This window comes from Pseudorasbora parva, chromosome 20 (assembly GCF_024679245.1).
Source record: "Pseudorasbora parva isolate DD20220531a chromosome 20, ASM2467924v1, whole genome shotgun sequence".
Classification (NCBI taxonomy): Eukaryota; Metazoa; Chordata; class Actinopteri; order Cypriniformes; family Gobionidae; genus Pseudorasbora; species Pseudorasbora parva.
This window is the reverse complement of record NC_090191.1, coordinates 39,791,190-39,815,342: the sequence shown is the minus strand read 5'-3', so window position 1 is coordinate 39,815,342 and position 24,153 is coordinate 39,791,190. Positions and strand designations below refer to the sequence as shown.

Sequence of the window (24,153 nt, the reverse complement as noted above, 5' to 3'; positions counted from 1 at the left end):
TAAGGATGTCAGCCCCAGGCTTTAAGAGTGCAGCTTTCATCACAAAACTTCTCTGTATAATGAATCCAAGCTGAAGCCAGTGTCCTGATGATGCACATTGTCATTGTCCAGTCGGATGATGCAATTAATGCCAGCTTTCTTCAATAACTAAGCATATAAATTCTGTATAGTTTAACTTAAACAACCAAAGAGCAAAAGCAATGTGTATTCCCCTAATGTAAGTGTGAGTTTTTTTAACTTTATAGGGTTAGTTCACATAAAAATGTAAATTCTGTTGTTAATTACTCGTCTTCATGTCTTTCCAAACCCATAAGACCTTCGTTCATCTTCGGAACACAAATTAAGATATTTTTGATGAAGCCCGAGAGCTTTCTGATCCCTCCATAGACAGCAATTTAATTACCACTTTCAAGGTCCAGAAAGGTTGGAAAGTCATTATTAAAATAGGCCATGTGACTACATTGGTCCTCAATGTTATCAAGCAATGAGAATACCTTTTTTTTTTTTGCGCAAAAAAATAACAAAAATGTCTTCTACGCTGTTGACGTAGTGTAAACAGTGCAGCACTTTCGAGTAGACATATGCCGGTATACAAATAAAAAGTATTATCATAAATGCTTCAACAGCCATTCAGTTTTCTGTGTTCGCAACAGTGCACATCACATCACCAAATACTTTACTTAAAGGTGCACTATGTAGTATTTTTGCAGTAAAATATCCAAAAACCACTAGGCCAGTGTGATATATTTTGTTCAGTTGAGTACCAACAATATCCCAAATGTGTCCAACTATTTGTAAATTGTGAGAAAATTGCTATTTTAACCAAGGACCGGGACGTGTCAGCATAGCGTTTGAGGGAGTCGCCTGTCAATCGCGTCATATCTGCGTTACCCTCGGTTTTATTTTGCAGAAGCGCTTTTCTCTTAGCAGTGTGAAAATGTCACATCAGCGCCGAGCGAAAGCACAGAGTAACGTCATAACATCATTTTAAACACACTTAAATGTATCTAATATGATAAACAGAGCTGCTTTACCTTATACTCATGAATGGGGCCCGGTGACTGTGTCCCTTCCCGTCATAATAAAAGTCGTGGCGCTCGCGAGCCGTGTGTTTGTTTAATAATTGCTCCAGAGGCCGTGTTCAGCTCCCCAACACTCGGTCCTACTCTACACTACAGTAACGTTAATAACCGCATCCATGAACATGATTTCTGCCCAAGTCCTATTTTCCACCAGGCTGTATGGGTAGACCCATAGACTGTAAAAGAAATGGACAGAGCGTTCCCATAGACTTCAACGGCGGAAAGTGAGGTAAATTAGTAGCACTCACTTCCTGATGGCTGAGCAAAATGCGCAGGCTCAGACTGAGCTTGAGGACGTAGATGTGACGTGAGCCTCCTGTCTGACAGCTGTAGGTCTTCTAGTAGTTGTGGAAAGTAAAATCTGAATCACGTTGTTTAAATATTTTCTCCCGTTGCTTTTGGCTCACTCTGGGCTTCTCTCCATTCTTCTCCCTTGACTTTATCGGACTTTGTCTCCACGTCCCCCCGACTGTCTCATAGACAGTAAAATATTGTTTCTGAGCGTCTCCTCAGGTCTATACGGTAATTTCTCAACTGTGCGACAGGGTCGCGTTGGTTATGACGCAATCGTTAGCCTATTTTTACAAAAACAGCTTCTACGGGGCGATAGTGTAAGATACAAGGAAATGGAGCCTTTTATGCATTGTCGTGTTTCTTTATAAATAACAATGGAGAAATGGAGTCTTTAAACGTCTCAGATGTAAAGTTATTCACTGTCAAAGTGACTCAAAAATGAATGGGAGTCAATGGGATGCTAACAGCAGGTGATGGCTTGCTTAGCAATGGCCGCCCCTATGGGTGGAACGCTTTCCGAGTGCTAGATTACCCCCTTGGGTAGACCACATGTCCCAAGATACTGCGCTCAAACTTGGCGTCATCAAACTACGCATTTGTTTTGAATAGGCGCCCTCCAGTCGACGGAAAGTTGCATAGTGCACCTTTAAAGACTGACGGCTATTTATTTTCAAATGTAAACATTTTATATTTTAATCTAGACTAAATGCCCTAGATATTGTTTGAATATGTTCAGATTGTTTATTGTTCAGCCACACACTTTACAATTAGGGTCCATTATTTAACATTAGTTAATTCATTAGTTAACAAACTGACAATGAAAAATACTTCTAAAGCATTTATTAATCTTAGTTCAAATTCAACATTTTAATAACACATTATTAAAATCAATAGTTGTATTACTGTATTATTAAATGTACCTGCGCTAACATTAACAGTTGTATTTTTAACTGACATTATCAAAGAATAATAACTTTGTAACGATGTAGCTGTGCTCTTTGTTAATGTTAGTTAATCCATTACCTAACATTAACTACTAGTGAGATCTTGTTGTAAAGTATTAGCCTACCTATTGTTCTTTATAATTATTTTGCACTTTAATCGGTTTGAAACATTTGTTTACCTTATACATTTTTGTGTATTGCTTTATTGTATTTAAATGTTCGGTTATTTTTGTCATAAGAAAATTTTATTAACCTGTTATAGTATGAAAACACTTTTTTTTGCAACTTATTTCAATATTGTGATACCGTATACCGTGATAAAAGCTTCAGCGATTAATTGCAACATGAAAATTTGATACCATCACATGCCTACTTCTGAGGTGTGCGGCTCACCATTGGCTCTTTGAAAACACTGCACTGTATTTATTAAGTCAACAACGTAGGTAACCGTACAGACGAGAAGAGATAAAGTCGTTATTTTAGAGGGTTTTGCGCACAAAATGTATTCTCGTCGCTTCATAACATTGAGGTTGAACCACTGAAGTCACATGGCCTATTTTAACAATGTCTTTCCAACTTTTCTGGACCTTGAAAGTGTTAATGAAATTGCTGTCTATTGAGGGGTCAGAAAGCTCTCGGATTTCATCAAAATAGCTTAATTTGTGTTTTGAAGATGAGCGAAGGTCTTACAGGAGGCGAGCAATTAATGACAGAATTTTTATTTTTGACTGAACATTTTATTTTTAGCTTAATAGTGCTTAGTGTAGCCTACTTTTTTTTTGTGTGTGTCAAAAACGGAACTGGCTGTAGTTCAACTATTTTAGCTTAGCTTAAAATAGCTAGTAACTCTGCAAGCTACGGTTTTAAAGTAGCTTCCTGTAATCTTGTTTAGCTATAGGGGAAATATTTGACAACGGTGCTCTTCTCTGAGGATTACAGAGGTATGATGTTTTGGGTCTTCAGGCAGACATAGGGTCCCGCAGCACTTAATCTCAGAATGGTTCATTACTTTATTGGCCTGCAGATATGCACCGGAGGCGACGCTTTATTTAACATCAGGTGTGAAGGAGCAACCCACCTAGAATCAAGCCTAGTGTTACTGCACCTCACTTGGCATCTCCACACCTGCCACGGGAAACGTTAATTAACTGTTGCCTTTCCATTTTTAGACCGTTGCCATGGTATCCCCGCTGCCACCATCCTATGTCGTTTTTCATCGCAGACGATGTGTGATATTTTTTTCTCCCCAATTTTATTTCCCCAGTCCCCCAACCTTTGATGAGAGTTGTGATGTCTTGGAGGCTGTTCTGCTGTTCTTACGATTTCGACTTTGAGTTGTTTTGTCTGTAGCGGCTGTTTGTTTATGTCAGGAGGCAGCAGTGCAGCACGAATATGTGTTTGTGTGTGGCGGTCCACTCGTGACTAAGACAACCCTCTGCTTGTTAGTTCTCGTGGTGTGGCACTAAGCAGGGCAAATCCTTCTTCTTTTCTCTCTCCCTGTTGCTCGCCCTCCTACCCACAATGCCACCTGCTTCTGCTGTCTGAGCTCCATGGTGACGCCTGTGTCTCAGCATGTTGACCGCTGTGCCACCACTGAGCGAATCGCTTCTGACCTCAGACGAACACTGGGACATCTGGGGAAATTAGTGGTAGCCTGCGGTCGCCTCGCTTTTGATGTCGACTCCTTGATTATTTACTCAAGTCTTTGGTTGTGAAGCATAATATTGTGTAATCCCTCTACATTCTCCCTTACTTCTTTCTTCTGTCTTTCTCTCAGCTGTGTACGCAGGGGGACGCCAGTCAGGTGATCGGACCCCTGACAGAAGCCCAAAGGAGAAACATTAATGTGGTGAACTCTCTTTTCCGCCTGCAGCAAGCTGTGGCTAAAGTAAGAACGCCGCCTCTCATTCAAGACACTATGGTTATTATAGGTTTAGTTCACTCTGTAATGCAGGATTGGAAAGCAAGCCCATATGACTTTCTTTTCTTACATGAAACATTCTGTGGATGATTCAATCAAAGGGAATGGGGTAGGATGTTCAAGCTGCAAAAATCCATTGTAGTACTATACTGTATAATATATAACATATAACATAAGACGACCCTCCCCATTTCCAAATATACCTTTTGGGAAAATGCTTTTTGAAGACCAAACCTTGTCTTTTAAAGAAAATACTTTATTGGAAAATAATTTTAATATTGCACTTTTTTCATATATACATGTATTTATTTCTGTATTTAAAGTGGTACACTGTAAAAAAAAGTACCTGCCAGTACATTATCCAGTAATTTTATGGAAATTTCTGTTGACCCTTAAAACACAAACTAATGCAATGTGTAAATCAAAATACAGGTAAAACAGCTGTAAAAAAAAAAAAAAGCAATATGGAAAATTCCTTTATATTTATACAGTACATTGTGCCCTATTTTTTAAGACTTTTTTTACAGTGTAAATACTGGCAAAAATTTACCAATAATCACATTCAGAAATAAACCCTTTTGGCCCAATCATACACCTGGTGCAATGAAAGGGTTTTTAGCTAGTTTCAGCTGGACGCAGTTTTCATTTTCACATCCGGCGCTACGTTGTTTAAATAGCAAATGCACTGGCGCTCATCTGTTCTCCTATGGGTGTGCTGGTTTTTACCAGGTGTGTTCAGAAGCACACTATTTTGAGGCAAATGGAAATGACTGCACCATTGACCAGCAAAAACCTGGTCTGAAGTCAAAAGCACAGTATTTTTGTGTGTTATTTAAAGGGTGCATTAGTAATATGCGCCTATAGGCGGAAGCACAACGTGCATACACTCTGCTTATTTCACACACTGGGGCGCGCAGCAGCACACAAACCTTTTAAAGGGAATGGTAGATGAGACTCTGATTGGTTTATTCCATGTTACACCCAAAACATACCCATGACTCATTAAAAGACTAATTACAACCCTTTTGGAACATGCGTACCGACAGTTTTTTTCCGTCGTTAAACTAGCAAAAGTAGAATCGGACACGTCTTAAATGAATCTTCACCATGTGCTTCAGACCATATGCTCCGATCATTAAAATAGGGTCCTATCACACTATATTTCCTGGTTGCATAATGAGAGTTGTGAGTTATTCGCGTTTATCAGTCCTGGGCAGAACACTTGTTTTACGCTTCCTATTATTGAGGATGTGTTATTGACATGTACAAGTTTTGAAGCAGAATATGAGACGACTCCATTTTTTCAGATGTATTTTCAAGAAGTCTTATATTCGGAACAATACGGTTCTACAAAAAAAAAAAAAATCAGAAGTATTCAGACTTGTGTGCTATATTTCAACATATTTGAATATGCACAGCTCCAGAAGACATTTGACAGGTGTTGCAAATGGGAAGATCAAACATTTCCTCATACAAAGCTGATATAGCTTTCATAACGCTTTGAAATATAGTTCACAAGACCTAAAAACTACTTAAGTGGGGTCTAAAGAGCTCTCTGGACATTCTCCAAAACATCTCTTTTTGTGCTTTTAGCTCTAATGGCATTTGGGGATTTAATAGATGTTTTGCCAGTATGTGCTTCCCAAAGCTATGTTTTATTAACAGATGTTGATAAGAACTCACTCAGCAAGATGCATGAAATCACTACTCCATGCCAAAGAAAACTTCAAATATAAGACGGGCTGACTGAAGTTATTATAGAGTCCTGCAGTATTATAAAACGCCTCTGTGCAGGACACAGTCCACCTGTCTACACAGAACATATGGCTGCAGTGCCTTACTCAAGTCTTTCCTCAGGAGAGAGTCTTGGGGAAACTGCAGACTCATCACCAGTCATATCTGTACAATATGAGTGGTGATATTTCACAAGTGGCTTTTTTAGCACCAGATGATGTAGTTCCCGGTCTACCCCATTAAAAAAAACATGACAGCAGAAGCCAAATCTTTTTCCTTGGCTATGTGATTAATAAGGTAATAAAAAGAGATTACTCTATGATTAAATATTTAAACTGGAGGTGATCAAAGTTTTACTTGTGAAAAGTGAGGCCGTTTGTTTCAGTGGGATTATTTATTCAGGGCCTGAACTGTGAGTAAAGACAGGAATTATGTTTTAAGGGCTCTAAACGTGGATGATTTCTGACTTTTTTTTTAAGGTTATATCTGGACTGGGAACGTTTCCTCCAGCAGCAGAGCAATCGCTCACAGCATCTTTACAGGTAAAACAATAAAATCCCATTTACACCTGGTACTAACATCACTAGACATAAACTTGACTAGGTTTGGTATGGCGTGGAATGGACATGAAACTCACATAGACCCAAATCTAGACCCAGAAACATTTAACACGAGGGCTATGAACACAATAGGCCAATGGGAACTTGACGCAATAGAAAAACAAAAGCACATGGGAGCATAATCACATGGGGTACATGGGAATCACATGACATGACATATACGCAAAACCCATGAAAACAACCAGCACCAGCCTTTCACAGGTAATGTCCTCTATATTCACAATATTCATTTTACAGTGCTTTTCAGAACTATTTATGCAGACGGGGTGCTTGATGCACCATTAAGCTTTGAGTGTTTGTTTGTGCATCTGTGGTAGATGGGGATTAAGAGGTGAGTGTATGAGACAGTGAACAAAGGGTGAGAATTTTGATAGAAATGCTGCGGCCGCACACAAACACACACAGAGACCGAAGGTGGTTTCGGAAGGTAATTGGGTAAACATTGAGCCGCTCTGAATTCATCGGTCTCTCCCCTGAGGTAAATTGGCTATCAGATGAGTAAACTGGTCATTCTCTTTTCTTTTATCTCTTTTAACGAAACCTGCCAGCTATAACCCCTGATCTTTAAGTGTAAACACAACAGTCCAAGGTGAAAACACACTACCACACTTTACCACCCGCTCTCTTCAGAGTTGGGCATCCACTTTCCTCCCATGTAGGGCATTCCTACTAATCTAAAAAACCCTGGCCTGTACCAAATGGCCTTCATTTGCACATGACCCATGAAGTCCATGAAATCATGGTTATCAGAGCGTCCCCTTGCCCCATTGGAACGAGCACGGTACTACTAGACAAAGACTTGTCCCAAATGAAATTGGACTGACTTGCATTGGAATGAGGGTGCTATTTAGGACAGGACATCATCCTACACATTTCTACTCATCCCAATTCCTCACCACATCACACTAAAAACTGCTGTCTTTATGGCCCCGTCCACACCGAGGCGCGTTTATCTGTATACGTATACATTTTGTACCGTATCAGCATTTCGTCCACACGGATCTGGCGTTTTGGAAGCATGAATCCGATATTTTCTGAAACTGGGTCCCAGAGTGGATAAATCTGAAAACGGCAATCTTACATTTTCGTGTGTACAGCCAATCCGTATACATTTTGCGAAACGGTGAAGTCATCACACTACGTCCGGCATGGTGAAAGAGTTAAGGGATATAACTACCGGCACTGGGCATGCGCACATCAATATCGCGTCATTTAATTACCGTATTTGCATTGTTGTAAGGGTAGGTTTAGGGTTGTGGTAGGTGTAGACGTTAATAAAACACATCTGTTAAGTAGCAAATGTATTTATTGTTATTTTATCGTGATATTTTGCCTCACCTCCTACAACTGCTATACCCTTCTAGCCACAACTCTTCTTCTCTGTGGCAGTTTTAAGTGTATTTCTGTGGCAGTTTTGAGTCTGTTTCGGTTATTTCGTGTGGACAAAGATATTTCTTGAAACGAGGAAAAAAAGATCGGATTGGGAAAGCTCTGGCTTCGTATGGACGGGGCCTATATCTATTCCAAACCAGAATGGAACGAAGCACCAATAGCTCCAGTTGGGAAGAGAATGGCAGGAAAGCTAAATCTGCTGAGTATGTGACTATCACTACTTTGTTGTGAAGGAGTTTAGGAGGAAGAGATGTGCTGCAGAGATTTGCTCTTTATCTCCTGCTTGCAGGGGATTTTGCCGCTGACCGGGCCTATTTGGTCAGAGAGACCTATTGGGTTTGCATTGATGTCGCTCAGAGATGAGTCTGATAAGAGCCTAGGATGAGGGAGGCCAGCTGCCGTGACACACGCGATGGTCAGACTGATGTCCCATCAGCAAATGTCAGGCAATCACATGGGAGGATGGAGAGCAGGTGTTAGGAGGAAATACTACACAAACCAGTGACCTTCAAAAGAAACTCTTTCACACACGTTCAATAACTTCTGCCTATTGTCATGGATAATCTATCTCTTGTTGTTTCATTCATATTCCTTAGTTAACTTGTTTGTGTCTTTTGCAGTCGGTTCAGGCTCTGATGAGTAGTGCTGTTCAGCCCCTGCTGAGTTCTGTTACTGACTCCGTCGAAGCAATACTCATTACTATGCACCAGGAGGATTTCTCTGGGTAAGCAAGCAACAAACACACTGTTACTGCTTTGTGCATTCAGCACAGTATATACTGCATAAATTGCATGCATTTCAAAAACATACATGCGAAACTAATCAAAGATAAACAGTGCTATGCTGTATGGTACACTGTTGTTAAGCAACCTCATTGATGTCCAGTTTGTTTTTTAATTTAAATGTAAAGGTGCCCTGCCACACAACCTTTTTACTAGTATTTTTTTTTAAATATGTTAGGTCCTTATGTGTTTGTGTCTTAAATGTTAAATCAAATTGCTACCTCCTCGATCAGCTCTAGCCACTGAAAAGAAATCAGGCCATTTACAAAAGCTGGTCAGTGTGACGTGCTGTTGCTTGAGCTGATTACTATTCAAGAGTTTGCCCAATTGAGACCGCACCCACATAATTTGCCTAGCTAAGTGACAGTTTTCGTATACAGCAACATCATATATATATATAATGTGTGTGTGTGTGTGTATATATATATTGGAATATACCTGAAGAAGCCATTTCTGCAGCGATTTCAGACGATAGTAAACAAAGTTTCTCTTGTTGTTGTGCTGGGTAAAGGATGCTGATTGCCAGGCTCTTATTGGCTATCTGTTAGCCAATCAGAGTCAAGCAGCTTAGCTCATTGAATATTAATGAGAACTGGTCCAAAAAGAGCTGAGTCTCCCTTCAGGCTTTCTAAACCACGCTAGAATGAAACAACGTAGCCAATTGTCTGGCTATCACCAGACCAAGCTCAATTTAAGATTGAACATTGGTCTGGGGAGTCTGCTCTGTATTTTCTACTGCACAAGAGGCGTGAAAAACAACTGCTAGATTATGATGCATAAATGTCTTACAAAAAACAAAAAAGTAACTAAATAACCATCTCAAATAACCCAGTCAATGATATCGGGCATTGTATTTGAGCTGAAACTGTGAATACACCACCCTGCAGAGCTTTGTTAGAGAATTAATAAACTGAACCAAATATATATGCCTATTACAATTTACATCTGCCTAAAAGGACGCACGTGAACTTGATCATGCTAGTGTTTTACAGGCTTGAAAGGGAAACTCATGTTGAATGCGCTCTTCCCTTAACAACGCTAATACACGGGCAATGAAACCACAGATCATTTACAACACTATAATCTTGTTCTCATTATAATCCTATGTATGACAGATGGGCGCTGCACATCATTTTATTTTTCATGATCAAAAGTGATCACAGCATCACTGCGCGTTTTCAAATCCATGAGAAACAACTTTAAAACACATCGACTGTTAAAAAATGAGTAGCACTGCTGCATTATTAATATCATCAATAATTTTGAAAAAGAAATAGCCTATCTAAAAAGAATATGACGGTCTCAAATAACCCAGTCAATAATGTCAGGCTGTTCGCATTTAGAGAATGAACACCAGCTGATATAACGGCAGCTCTTTGCTAGCTGGTTATTAAACTCAATCAAACGTGTCCTATATGAGATTAATCAGATATAGACAACATATAATCAAGTAATTTTACAACATGCATCTGTGGAAAAGGATGTGGATGCGCACATGAACTGCATGATGCAAGCTCGTGGATTTCCTTTAACAGCTGATACACGGGGAACTAAAGCACAGAGAATACAACATTTTATTACAATAGTGTTCTTGTTATAATGCTGTGTATATGACAGATTGGTGCTGCACATTTTGCACTGCATTTCATGATCATTCACAGTGCTTCCAGGCATCAGCGCTTCAGTTTCACTTTATTTCGCGGTCTGGCAGGCACGCTGTCTAACACTAACCAATCAGACCTCAGTTACCGTCCAAAATCCCGCAATAACCAATCTGAGAAATATACAAATATATTTTTTAAAGTCAGGGTGATCATCGTTTTAATGATCGATCATCACTGTCGCGTTCGAGTACTCGACCGCATTTCTGAAAATCGAAATTCAGAGTAGTCTCTCTTACAACCGAAACATACCTCGGAGAGCTACAAAGTGAGCTCCAAACAAAACAGAGTATTTATTCAGTCAAATCATATGTTCATTTTTCAGCAAACAAAGACTTTCAAAATGGATTGGATAAACAAATGAGCAGATTATCATGAGGCCTCCTACTTTTATCATATGAGTACATTTTCCGGTCCATCGACATCCCAAAATAGGCCTAACTGATTTTGACTGCAGAAAGAGCCATTATTCCCAAGTTGCTTCTCACAGCAGTCGTAGATTAGCTCTGAAAAATCAGAGAGAGACACAATATATAACAATGTATGCAAGTTGTTATGCAAGTGTACCGAAAAAGTGACTAAAAGTGGATCAGTAATAAAATAAAAAGGTTTTATTTATATACACTATATACACATCTATATACACATATTGCTTGTCAAACTAAATCTAGCCCTTAAATGTACGGCATAACCTCTGTTGGGCAGCGACCTGCTTGAAAAACAAATTACATTTTCTCATGATTAGAAGTTATGTAAGAATTATATAAGGGGATCTATGTCACTGTCACAAATTGATCATGTATAAGCAACAGCATTGATTGAACACACATAAGGAAATAGTATTTATCTTGCAACCTCTGTCCCTCTAGAGGGGTTCGGATCCCCCTTAAGAAAATGTTGTACATTTTTAGGGTTAAAGGCATCAATCTGGTGCACTTTGAGAGCTCAAAATTAAGCGCTTTAACCCATTTAGTGTGCAAATTGATCAAAGAAAAAGCATTCACTCTTGTACCTGGACATTAAAGAGGACTCAAAGATCTTTTTAGCTGTGATTATACAGTTATTACAATAATATAATAATTGATATAATTGAATTTATATAATTGACAGTAAAATCCATATATTGTGGAAAAAAAGCACGTAAAATAAAGTATATTTAACACTACAGTATAGGGAAATTACAATACTTTCATCCTAATTTCTTTATTTACAAAAGATAAGCCGTTGAGATTTTATTTAGGAGAAAAACACCAGATAACGTGAGCAAAGCACGCAGCATAAACAGACTGTCTTAATTAAACCACTGTCCTTTGCTGTTTTATAAAGGCACAAATCCTTGTCACAGTTTTGATTTTAGTTCGTTGGCAAAATACAATGCTAGAGACCTTTTATGTTAGGCTATATTTTAAATTTCATTATGAAACAGTGGCGGCACAAGGTCATTAATGAGAAACACAGAATGTTTTAGCTGACAAATGTGCTAAAGTTGAGTAATATTACATCATAAAAACCATTGAACCGGATGAAAGAGTCTGAGTGCCTGGTCTGCCTTTGTGCCGAGTGAGTGACAGGAGGCGTGGCTATTGGAGAGAAGAGCGAGAAAGCGCCGCCGGTATCTGTGTATGGATACTGTGGGAAAGCGGTATTGAACCGTTGAATATGTTAGTAGAGATATGTATCGAACAACTATATTTTGACAACAAACCTGAAAGATTGGGGGCTTTTGAAAAAACATTCAGGAAAATGCTGGGTTAAAAACAACCAAAGTTGGTTTGAAAATGGACAAACCCAGCAATCGTTTTTTTTTTTTTTAACCCAGTGAATGGGTTGTTTTAACCCAGCAGTTAGGTAAAGTGTTCGCCCAACATGCTGGGTACTTTAATTTATCTCAACTATTGTTTAAAAATGACTATTGCTTTGCTTAAAATGAACCCAAATTATGTTGGAAATTAACAAGTATTAATAAATTAAAACATTTTTTAATATGTTTAATAATTAAACAATAAACATTTATTAAATTGCTTATTAATAAATGTTCACTTTTAATTGCTTTTGTTGCCTCCTAGTAATTATGTGTCTGATTTTTGGGTTAATTTTAAGCCAGCCATTTAGTAATTATTAAACAATAGTTGGGTTAAATAAAACTACCCAGCAGGTCGGGCAAACTTTTAACTAAACCGCTAGGTTTGTCCATTTTCCACCCAGCTTGGGTTGTTTGTAACCCAGCATTTTTTAGAGTGTAGCACTGAGTAGTAGTATGTTTTAATTCTATAAACATAAAGACAGAAATACATTACTGTTGTAAATTACAATTGTACTGTAAAATACGTTAATATTTGATAGTTAAAATTAAAGGTTGCATGCTTTACTCTGAAACACTCAGAACGTCACACTATAGTTATTTAAATTGCAGGCTTTGATTTGATAATTGCACTAAGCTATATCATGCAGCGTTATTTATTTATTTATTTATTTATTTTAAATTTACAATTAAGTTGGTTAATTTAAAAATGTAAATTAGCCCATGATTTGCTCACCCTCAAGTCATCCTTGGTGTATGTGACATTCTTCTTTCAGACGAATACAATCAGTTATATTAAAAAAGTCCTGGCTAATCTAAGCTTTATAATGGCAGTGAATGGTTATCTCGTTTATGAAGTCCATAAAAGTGCATATATCCATCATATAACTGCTCCACACGCCTCCGGGGGTTAATAAATACCTTCTGAAGCGATGCGTTTGTGTAAGAAAAATATTATAGGAGGGATAGATGCACTTTTATGGACTTCAAAAACAAAACAACAATTGCCATTATAAATTATAAACTTGGATTAGCCAGGACTTTTTTAATATAACTGATTGTATTCGTCTGAAAGAAGAATGTTATATACACCTAGGATGACCTGAGGATGAGTAAATCATTGGCTGATTTAATTTTTTTTTTTTTTTTATACAATTCTCATCTTTTAATCGACTTTCTGTAGTTCCCTCACAAACTGATCAACAAGTTAGTAAAGTAGTACATAGTAGTCTAACCGGCAGCTGAAAAGTGAGAAACCTAACAGTCCGGTTTTACTTTTTCATTTCAAAATATCACACAAAACAAATGAGAGATGTCAAAATTGGGATTTATGATTGTACAAAGATTGTGTTCTCCCCTTGTGGGCTTTTTCTCAAACACTAACATGCCATTTGGGATTGTGGGCCCTATTTAATCTTGTTGAGGGCAGTTCTGTGATCAGGTCTCTCTCAGCTCACCATATTTCAACATAAATTGTTACTTAAAGCAAGACTGTGCTGTTGTCATATTTCAAATATGGTAGCACTGCTAGCATTTTTTAATTTAGGTATAGCAATGCTACAATAACACGATTTAATACTAGTTTTGCTTCAATTTGACTATTTCTTCATGATCAGTCTCTAAGGCTGGAGACACACTGCAAGCATGGCGTTTCTGTTGCGTGTCAGCCGCGAGGCGGCTGCCTGGCATTTTCTCCGTCTTTGCACACCAGAAGCGTGTCTGACGAGGCGCTGCTGCTGCTATTAATGTACAGGGAAGCCCTATACTTCATGTTAAATATAAATATATTGCCTATTGATACAGCAAAGACAACGTCGGCAGTAGCCTATTGACCATATCTCTATGGTATTGACGGCAAAATAGGCTACAGAATATTTCGTTCTGTATTGACAGGTTTAATATTTTAAAATCGATAATTATGCCGTTTTTTATTATTGCAATTAGGCCTATATCTGCATTTATGTTAACCTACAGACTTTCAAACATGAAAATGTCATTTATTAATATGTATTCGTGTCAAAATGGCATATAAACATCTTTTCCTATGCTATTTTGCCTAGAAACGCTTCGAACACGCGCGCGTGTCGCGTGAAAAATAGGCGTCTCTTCTATTTGAAGCATGCACGCGTTTTCCGCGCGGCTCGGACCGCGCGTGAGCCACGCGTGTGACGCAGGCAGTATGCAAGCTCTAACCGGTTAACATGGGAGCTGAAATAAAAACGGACACGCCACGCAGCCGAGACGCTCACGGCACGCTTGCAGTGTGTCCCCGGCCTAAGCTTTACTAATCTTCATATAGTTAATTGTGTCAAGCTGAAAGATGGCATGAGAGTGCGAGTTCAACAGAAAATCCTCATGCTGTGTGGATGTACATGTGTTATAAAGGACTCTCTTATGCATTCATCTCTTGTTGTCTCATGCTCTTTCTCTCATTTGTTGATCTGGGTGGTCCAGCGAATACAACAGAGAGTGATGGGCCAGCGTTTGATAACATTTAAACCGCCACCCCTGTAATTCAGCGCGGCTTGCTTTTGTCCACATCTCTCGTCCCCTCAGGGCCACTGGAGTCAGGCTTGGTGGACTTGTTTTATTTCTGTCCCTGCTGCCAGGCACTCCTGAGGGAAGACGGCAGAGAAATAAACATGCTGTAGAGATGGCTTTGTCCAGAAACACCCTCACCCTGTCAGTGGCAGATGCTCAAAAGAGTTTTTCATTTCTAGAGATGAACTAAAAGAATGAATGTTACAAAAGCAATGTCTAAAGCCCCATTCGCACGGGACTAGAATTATCTAGGGACATCTGGTGATTTGTAATAATTGCAGAGAATGTCTGTGATCTTAATCCCGTGCGAATCGGCCATGTCTGTAATTTGTAAAGTAAAAATTCCCCCGCAAATTAACTACCATATTTCGCCGAACACCGAGGTCCTGTGATAATAGTAGTCCCGTGCGAATCGACATCTCTGTGATTTGGCAGGGATTAGGCGGATAGTCTATAATTTTTGCACGTTTTTTTCTTCCTGTGAGCATTTCTATCTTTATCTTTCGCGAAGAATAAAGTCTGCATTCATAATGCGCACCTTTATGAATTCCCGTGCAGCCGCGCCCACACGGATTATACTTTCACTTTAGATTGAGTATCAATTTGGGAGTAAACTGATTGAATGGTGTGTTTAATATTAACATCAATACTGTTCTTAATGAAAAACAGAACAGAACAGTACAATGACAAGCTTGTTTAAATCGTTTAAATAGGCGCTTTTACATTTAGTTTTGAAACTGAATCTTCCGCCGTAGGTTATATTGTCAGCTTCTTACTCGTGATAAATTAAATCTGATTCCTGCCGCTGGTCTGAGCTCAGTTCATGGCGTCTGTTCGCTAACTGAACGAAATTAATCAAAACGATATTGATGCCTGTTTATGATTTCATACAGCTATATAACGAAGTCTTGACATCATATCCGGGAGAAGTCAGTAAACTTGGGTAAAATCACAGGCTTTGCTTATCCCGTGCGAATGCACCACGCAAAACTCAGATGTGGGGGAGTAATTTCTAAATCACAGAGGTCCCTAGATAATACTAATCCCGTGTAAATAGTGCTTAAGACATATCTATATTCTACATTGTGGCTGTATTTGTTGTACTGCCTTCAATGCATGCTGATTTTAATTAAAAACAATCATTCTATTATAGCATTTGTATTGAAATAGTAAATAGACACGTAACTACTTTATACTACTCTATAATAACTACTCTAATACAGTAGTTATAATCATAAAACGTTTTTTTAAAACTTGACGCAAACACATTTAGGTAATGAAAATGAGTTGTGCTTAGTTAAAGCATGACAATAATGGGTTTACTTTATCCTAACATATCAATTTTAAAAGCTTTTTTTGTAAAGTAAAAGGTTTTGAGCTGGAACGTTATTGAGATTCACCAGATATGGCTTCTTATGTGTGTTAGGAAAAACATCAGGTAACCTGATTGTTACTTGCTAAAAGGCATTAACACGACCTTCCATTTCAGACATTGTGTATTTCAGCAGTTCCAGTAGCTACACATTTATGATATTGATTATGTGACAAGAAATCAATGGTGTTGCTTGTAGCTGTGGTCTATGCTCATATTACAGGATTTCAGTACACTACTCTTTTGTTTGTGTATGTGTGCATCAGTCCTTTACCAGTGGTTGGTCGTCCGGACGTGCCATGCTCGCTGTACATGCGTGAGCTGCAGGGCTTCATTGCACGTGTGATGAATGACTACTTCCGTCCACTTCAGTGTCTGGACTTCCTCTACGACAGTACGGAGAACATCGCCCAGCGTGCCATCACCCTTTTCATCCGCCATGCCAGCATCTTGCGTCCGCTCGGAGAAGGCGGGAAGATGAGGTTGGCGGCCGACTTTGCTCAGGTGAGGAAAATTAGGGTCAGCCTTCCTCATTCTTCTCTCTTTCTTAATCTAGGGGTCCTCCTTCTTTGGTGCTGGGTTTTATTCAAAAGTGAAAATTTAATATTTGCACACCTTTGTGTTGTTTCAAATTCGTTCCCAACTTTCTTTCACCCATGAAACAAAGTAAAGGGGAACTTGGGCTGTTAAGCTTCCAAATGTCATACAATTGTTTAGTTTTCTGTGAGAAACAGAACAACATTTAAGTATTCATACACTGAAAATTCGCTCTAAAAACAGATATGTGGTGCCGTTAAATAATTTTTTACTCACTCATGCGCGTATTTCGTTTTTCGTCCATGAAACAAAGTATGTGGGAACTCTGGCTGTCCTTCTGGAGCATGTGTTAGCTTTCTGAGAAGCAGAACAAAATGTGAGCATTTATTCACTGAAAAATCACTATCTCTCAAATCAAATATATGTGACCTTTGCTGGCAAAATTAGTCGCAATGGGCAAAAATGACACAAACACATTCTCTATTATAAAACCTTTACATGGTTTATGTATGATTTTTTTGGAGTCACCTGTTTGAAGTCGAAAGTGTAAGCAAAGTAAATATTGAGAAAAATCGAGTTTCCAAAACAAAATTCCTGGTAATAACCAGATTTGGCGCACACAGTCAAAACCAAATATCTATGGGAAAATATATATATTCAACTTTTTTCCCCCATGATACCACAAATGTTTGATTAACATTAATGAAAATTGTCTATATATTAAGACTTACTGTACAGCACGGATCTAATATAATGTTACACATCAGATGTTTTTCCCAACAGTTAATCAAACATACACTTAAGACATAACAGATGTTTTGTGTGAATACTCGCCAAGATAGATATTTTAAAAATACAGTAATTCTGTATGTGTATATCCGTATCGTTCGCGACTTCGTCTGTCTGAGGCGACTTCGTTTGCACTCTTTGGCTCTGTCAGTTAGCGCGAGTAAGATCGTTTTGTTTACATTAGCATGACTAATGCCATCGAGAATTTGCTATGAATGTTCACAAAGTTGGAATTATATGCTTTAAACTATACCAAACTTGTGTTGACAGCATTTTTTCATGGACAAAGGAAAGGTACTCCTCTCAGAAAACATCCAAATAAAGATACTTTAAGATGTTTAATTGCTATTTGGAGCACTGAGATTGCTAGAGGAGGGGGCTTAATGAACAATTTTTGTGGAAACCTTAATTTTTTCACTTGTTTTGGCTGTAGTTCATAAGTCTCCCATACACATTCCGACTGTTTTTTGCCGGCACGCGTCATATTTTGTGCCTTTAGACCAAATAATTTACCTTTAAACCTCATGTTGTTTCAGATCTGTAGCCAACTTTCGTTCATCTCTAAGAACACAAAATGTGTACGGGACATGGGGCTGTCAAGCTCCAAAATAATGTCTTGAATTCTTCTGATGTCATTAGCTTTCTGTGAGAGAGCTAAACTTAAGCATTTATTCACTGAAAAATTCACTGTAGCTTTCAAATCAAATATATATGGCACCTTTAGTTGCATCAGGTTGGCACCATGTTTGACTGTCAAATTCTTGTGTCTATGTAGAAGGCATTGAATCCGTCTGCATCTGTGAGTGAACATCCCATGTGTGTGTTACAGATGGAGTTGGCCGTGGCTCCTCTCTGCAGACGGGTGTCAGACTTGGGGAAGGCATACCGTCTCCTGCGATCTTTCAGGTGAGTCTTTATTTACAATCTGGATGATGTCTGGTGACTTCATCTTCCTCTTCTCGACTGACTGCGCACAGCTCTTGATGTCACACACTCGCCGAGTGATTCTTTTGTGTGTATTTCTCACACAAACCCTCTCAATTCGTGGTAGCCTTTGTTCTTGTCCTCCCCCACTGAGGCGAAGAGGTCGCCTGGAGTCTTCCCTCTGAAAATTGCTGTTAATTAACGGTGAGAGAGAGAGAAAGGAAGGTTATTAATGGAGATGCTCATCTGATTAGCTGAGGAGAAGTCAGTGTCAAATTATCCGTCTGGATATACTCTAATGCTCACCTTACATTGCTCCTTTGTTTGACTCATAACAGCTCCACGGTCTTGGTCTTGATTAGTGAATGTTATTCCAAATAAGAAGTTTTCTTTTGTAATCTTTCATCAGGATATAATAACTTGCTCCGCCATTGAAACATCTTTTCGTTCTTTGTGTGTAAATGTGACAGTGATGCGTTAATGTTTAGTATCAAGAAATGCTTTTTTGGACTTAGAGGAAGTCTCATGTTACAAAGGTTTCGAAATTTACTGACAGATTTGATTCAGGCGTCGTGCATTCTCTGTACCTCCTCCAGGCAGTCTAATAAACACCAGTGAGGTCTCACAGGACAGCTAATCAAATTAAACCGCTGCCATCTATGCCAGCTCTGAGAGCAGCTGCTGTGCCTGGATCCCTCATGAGCAAGGCCAGATTCTCCACTACAGCAACTTTATTTCACTCAATGTGCGTGTGCATAAGCATGCAAAATGATGTCTGACATCCACTGGGGAAAGATGTTATTACAAGAGAGCCCTAAAGTAGAGAGATATACTTATTAATATGGAGATATTTGTCTGGTTTTGATCACAATATTAAGGCACTGCAGATGGGAAGTGATGAAAGTATCGAACTGGACTGAGGGGTTCCTAGAAATTGTTCAAATTGTAAATAATGTTTTCTTTTCCATATTTATAGACTTTTTTGATTAAATATAGCCCCTGACTAATACAGTATGGGGACATATTTAGATTAAATATAGCCCCTGACTAATACAGTATGGGGACATATTTAGATTAAATATAGCCCCTGACTAATACAGTATGGGGACATATTTACCCTCTAGAAATGCATGTTATTGGAGTTGATTCATGAAGGTATTCATGACTCTTGTGACCATTCATGTTGACTTATGCTGCACATGAAAAAGATTTTTACAATGGAAGCATCACTTGCTATTGTAGAGGCTTGGGTTGTCACAACACCATAAACATATCTTACGATGCAGTATTGTATTATTTCCAGGGGTGGAGGTTGGCACTGGACACCCCTGACATCCGACTGGCCACCCTGGGTGCCACCCCATAATTTAGATCGATATTTCCATTATATTTCCAAGACCAAGGGGTCGTAAAAACCTCCTATAAAAAAAAAAAAAACCTCCTATAAATTTATTGTGACATGCAGCAGTACAGCACATTGTTCATGTAGGCTATTTACGTTAAATATTAAGAGAGTATTAATGTTAGTTGCCAAACAGACAGGGGTCACGCATAAGCGCTGAGTTGTTCAAAATCCTGCATTTGTTTTTTAATGTATAATGACTTCACTCAGGCTGGAAGAGTGTGTAGGCTACAGACATTTTTCAGCAAAGTCTGTGTTTTTTGAAAGATAAAGCTAATATAGATTGCGCTTTTTTGTTTCCGTTTGTGCAGTTCTTGGAGCAAAATACACGCCACTTTTTTTAATTCTTGAAGTGAACTTTTTTGCCTGTATGGTGATTAGATCCGTTTTGCACTGCCAGCTTAAACATCATGAGACCGTGACACGTCTGTTGCGCGTCATGTGACGCTTCAAATTTAACCGCATGAACACAGAGAGCACATCTTGCGTTCGAAATTGACAAATACACATAAAGGTATGCCAAAAAATAGTGACTATTACAGTAAACACAGTCGGCTATGTCTTAACTGAATGTAAGCAGTTGACAAATTAAATCTGATGCATGTCTATGAATGCTTTAATGGTCTATGGACCCCCTCAAGTAGCCTTGGCCACCCCATGTATACAAGTCTTGATTCGTCACTGGTTATTTCATAATTCAAATCTACAAAATGGACCAAATTTTCATAAATGCATATTAACATTTTTGGTTGCACTTTATTTTACAGTATGTGCACTTATGTGTACTTACCTAAGAAAGTACTGGGTAATATAAGGTAACAACATGGTTTAAGGTTAAGTTAAGGGGTAGGTTCAGGGTTCGTACTAGTAATTATTAGGGGTGTGACGAGATTTCTCGTTGAGGTAAAAAGCTGTCTTGCGCAACATTGCTATGGGAGCGTGTGAGGTTCATAACCCGTGACATAACCGTTCTAATTTGTTTGGAACTATTTTAATTGGCAAAATAGAGCAAAAACATCAATATTGTGTCTAAATTGTCATTCAATATGAACTTTTTGATTAACGAAATAAACAAAAAAACAATCACATTTGCAATCTTGCCAATATTGGGAAACAATACACTTGCTTGTCATATTGATAAATGTTATACATTAAAACAATTGTTCATACATGAGCATCTCTTGAAATTTACAACTCTGAATTGAGGAGAGTTTGTATATTATAGCATATAATAATAATTTATAATGTTAAAACGCTTCTATGTTGATGAAAGGAATTGCATTTGCAATCGCAAAGATGGTTTTGGAAATTACCCATTACACCAGTTGAATGAATAGAGATGGTTTTTAAAAAAAACATTTTAGTCCCTTTCTCCTGACAAACCGCAGATAAAACTCAATAACACACCACCGATAACACTCAATAAGGCGAAAACTTTGCACAGCATTGACTACGCAGCTAACAGCACTCTGTTTTTTTTACTTACGGTACTACCATATTGATATTACAGTTTAAAAAATACAGCAGCATTGCCAGTGTTTTGAAGCTTTAGTACTGCTATGCAATCGTAGTACCACTATACCTTTCAACCCTTGTAGAGGCTTCTGTATTTAGCACCCTTGTTAGTCATTTCTGGCTTATTTACACTATTACCAAAGACTTTATATATAGAAAGACAGTGCACTCTGTTTACTTCTGAACACCAAATATGGCGAATAAGCCCCGCCTGCTAAATGAAAGAGCCAATCATTGATTAGTAAAATCATCACCACGTTGCTATAGAACTATGGTTGCTATAGAAACAGGCAGTTTTAGGATTGCGCATATGCATTAGCTTCATCCAGGTTAAAAAATGCAAAATACAAAAATGTATTTTGTCATGATGCAAGCGTTCAGAAACACATTTTATGAGGCAGTCAGTGTCAATCTACCAGAATTTCACTGGTAATTTCAAATAATTAATTTAATCGTAAGCCTGGCGGGCAGTTTTGGAGAATTTGATGTTTCCCCTTTCAAAGAGATGAGAGCAGCAAGATGGCTGCCGAGTGAAAGGACTTGTCTTGAAGGGACTTTGCTATTACTTACCGCAGCTTGAGGAAAGCTTTTACTTACCCAAGTGATCAGATGTACGATTTTCAGCTGATGAATGATATTTCCATTTATGAAAATAGCACTTTACTTTGTCTCGTTATATTGTATTCAAGCATTACACAAGCTGTTGAGAAGAGGTGAGCTTTTACTTACCTAATCGATCGGATATACAATTTCGTCTGGTGAAAAATAAAACATTAAAAAGCAACACAGTCTTGCATTGTATGAAAATAGCTGTTTTTTAGAATGAGACTCATAATATAGTAGGTTTCACTTTACGATCTCATTACATTGTGGCCAAGCACAGAAATGAAACCCAGATTTGACTAAAACTGGGATGTTTTTTTCTGATATTCTGAAATATCATTCTCATCTTGTCAACAGTGAGTAGATATCTGTGTTATGAACCCGCTGGAGGACGTCATTTGAGCTTCACTTAAGCACGTCACAAACATTTGGGGAATTTTATTGGACGTTTTTTCATATGCGCCAAATCTTCAGCAATCATTCCAGGCTCTAAATGACACCCGGGTTTGAGATTTGCAGTGAATGTGAATGTATTTGTCTGTCTCTGTTTCAGGCCACTGCTGTTCCAAACGACTGAGCACATCACTAGCAGTCAAGCGCTGGGAGATTTGATTCCATACAGCACCATATTGCATTTCCTGTTCAATCGTGCCCCGGCTGAACTCAAATCACCACATCAGGTACGCACACACACACTAATGCAGAGGGATGGAAACCTCTTGGTTATAGATCCCTTAAGGATTGAGGTTTTAGGTTGGGGTGTTAGCAAGCAGGAGGTTTTTGAGGTCAAATCCTGTTTATTATGCCCTTGAGCGGGGCAATTCACCTCAAGCTGCCCCGTCGCGACTGTCCCTGTGATTGACCTACTGTAAGCAGCTTTAGATAAAAGCTTCTGCTAAATGACACATTTCATTATGAGTGCTCAGATGAAGATATTTTGGGCCGTTTTATAAAATGAGGGTTCTCTAAAATAGCTTTAGCATGGGCGGATTTGTAGAGCTCTTATGTTGCACTAATACAGCTTTTTCTTATAAACAGAGAGCGGAGTGGTCGATCTCTCGCTATTCTCAATGGTTGGATGACCACCCATCAGAGAAGGATCGTCTCACCCTTATTAGGTAAGATCCATGGCTCAAAATCGCAACGCTTTTACAGTAAACCTTTCCAGTGATATCCTCTGGTGCACTCGTTTGCTTTAACTTGGTTAGTCGTTTAGTTTTTTCCTCTTTGACCCTTTATGAAACTAGAAATGAACTAGAATCACAGTTCTCAAAATCACAGAAAACCTGGAAATAGCAGGGAATTTTAAAGCAGCACTAGGTAACTTTTCAACCTTCATAATATATTTTTTAAGACTCTTGTGATGATAAATCGACTTACAATAGGTTGAATGACACGTCTGCCATAGCCTGATGGGGTCTGGATTGTTTTTAATCGTACTTTTAAACTTCGGGTTTCGGGTAGTAACCCGAGAACAAAAAGAACTACAAAATTCGACTGTTTTACGGCATATACGTCACTTCCCCCAACACACACACTTCCTTACATTCGGACGTGCGAGCCCAACTTTGTTCGTCGGATAATATAGTCATGTCCGAAGCAGCACAGACAAATAAGAAAGAAAAGGTTTTGTTGGAGGAAAGCAATAAGAGGAAACGAAAAAGTGATGTGATTAAAGGCAGGACGAGGATCAACATGTGACCAGCGTTTGCTCGTCGGCGTGAGCTGAAGGAGACGCGCGTGCCCGACCGATGCTGTCCTGCTTGTTACGGTGAGCTACCACTCAAACATTGAACTGAAGTATCATATAGATTCTGGAAAACGCTAACTATAGGCTACTATAATGACGCTGGCTTGTAAACGTGAGCATCGTGATTATTTGGCGTTTGAAAAAAATAAAACCCATGAAATTATATTCATATGACCTGCTGAAACATATGCCACTGACTGTAACGTTACCTGGGATGAAGAGATTTCACACGCGCCGCCAGAAGAACTCTGAACTCCTCCTGCAGTGTTCAGGGGAACTGTTAGTGCTGCACCAACCCGCGGCGCCACTTTTATGAAGTTATTTGGCCCACACCGAACCACTGTATATATTTTTACAACCCGCCGCGCACCCGCGACCATTAAATAGACATACGGGGTCCGCGGGTTATGGGACGACCCGCGCATCACTAGTTCAGGGCTATCAGGACTGTCATGTCAACAAATGCACGCGCGATGGCATCCCCTGCTG

At 38.9% G+C, this 24,153-nt stretch overlaps 1 protein-coding gene and 1 long non-coding RNA gene across 3 annotated transcripts in view; one reads left to right on the top strand and one right to left on the bottom strand.

The window, feature by feature from the left end:
• The window catches only part of cog5 (component of oligomeric golgi complex 5), a 95,793-nt gene that overhangs the window by 70,405 nt on the left and 1,235 nt on the right, over positions 1 to 24,153 (top strand). Inside the window, exons 15-21 of the mRNA XM_067426950.1 lie at positions 4,098 to 4,208; positions 6,455 to 6,517; positions 8,608 to 8,711; positions 16,411 to 16,648; positions 18,300 to 18,376; positions 22,468 to 22,594; positions 22,953 to 23,032. Coding sequence (XP_067283051.1) covers positions 4,098 to 4,208; positions 6,455 to 6,517; positions 8,608 to 8,711; positions 16,411 to 16,648; positions 18,300 to 18,376; positions 22,468 to 22,594; positions 22,953 to 23,032 — 800 coding nt within the window. The remainder of the gene's footprint in view (positions 1 to 4,097; positions 4,209 to 6,454; positions 6,518 to 8,607; positions 8,712 to 16,410; positions 16,649 to 18,299; positions 18,377 to 22,467; positions 22,595 to 22,952; positions 23,033 to 24,153) is intronic.
• Positions 16,656 to 18,315, bottom strand: LOC137048726 (uncharacterized). Of its 2 annotated transcripts, XR_010899504.1 has the most exons (4): positions 18,189 to 18,315; positions 17,984 to 18,113; positions 16,958 to 17,038; positions 16,656 to 16,865 (listed from the first exon to the last, which is right to left on the bottom strand). It is a non-coding gene; the product is annotated as an uncharacterized lncRNA (long non-coding RNA). The 2 variants fall into 2 exon arrangements; XR_010899503.1 differs by having other exon boundaries at positions 17,984 to 18,265.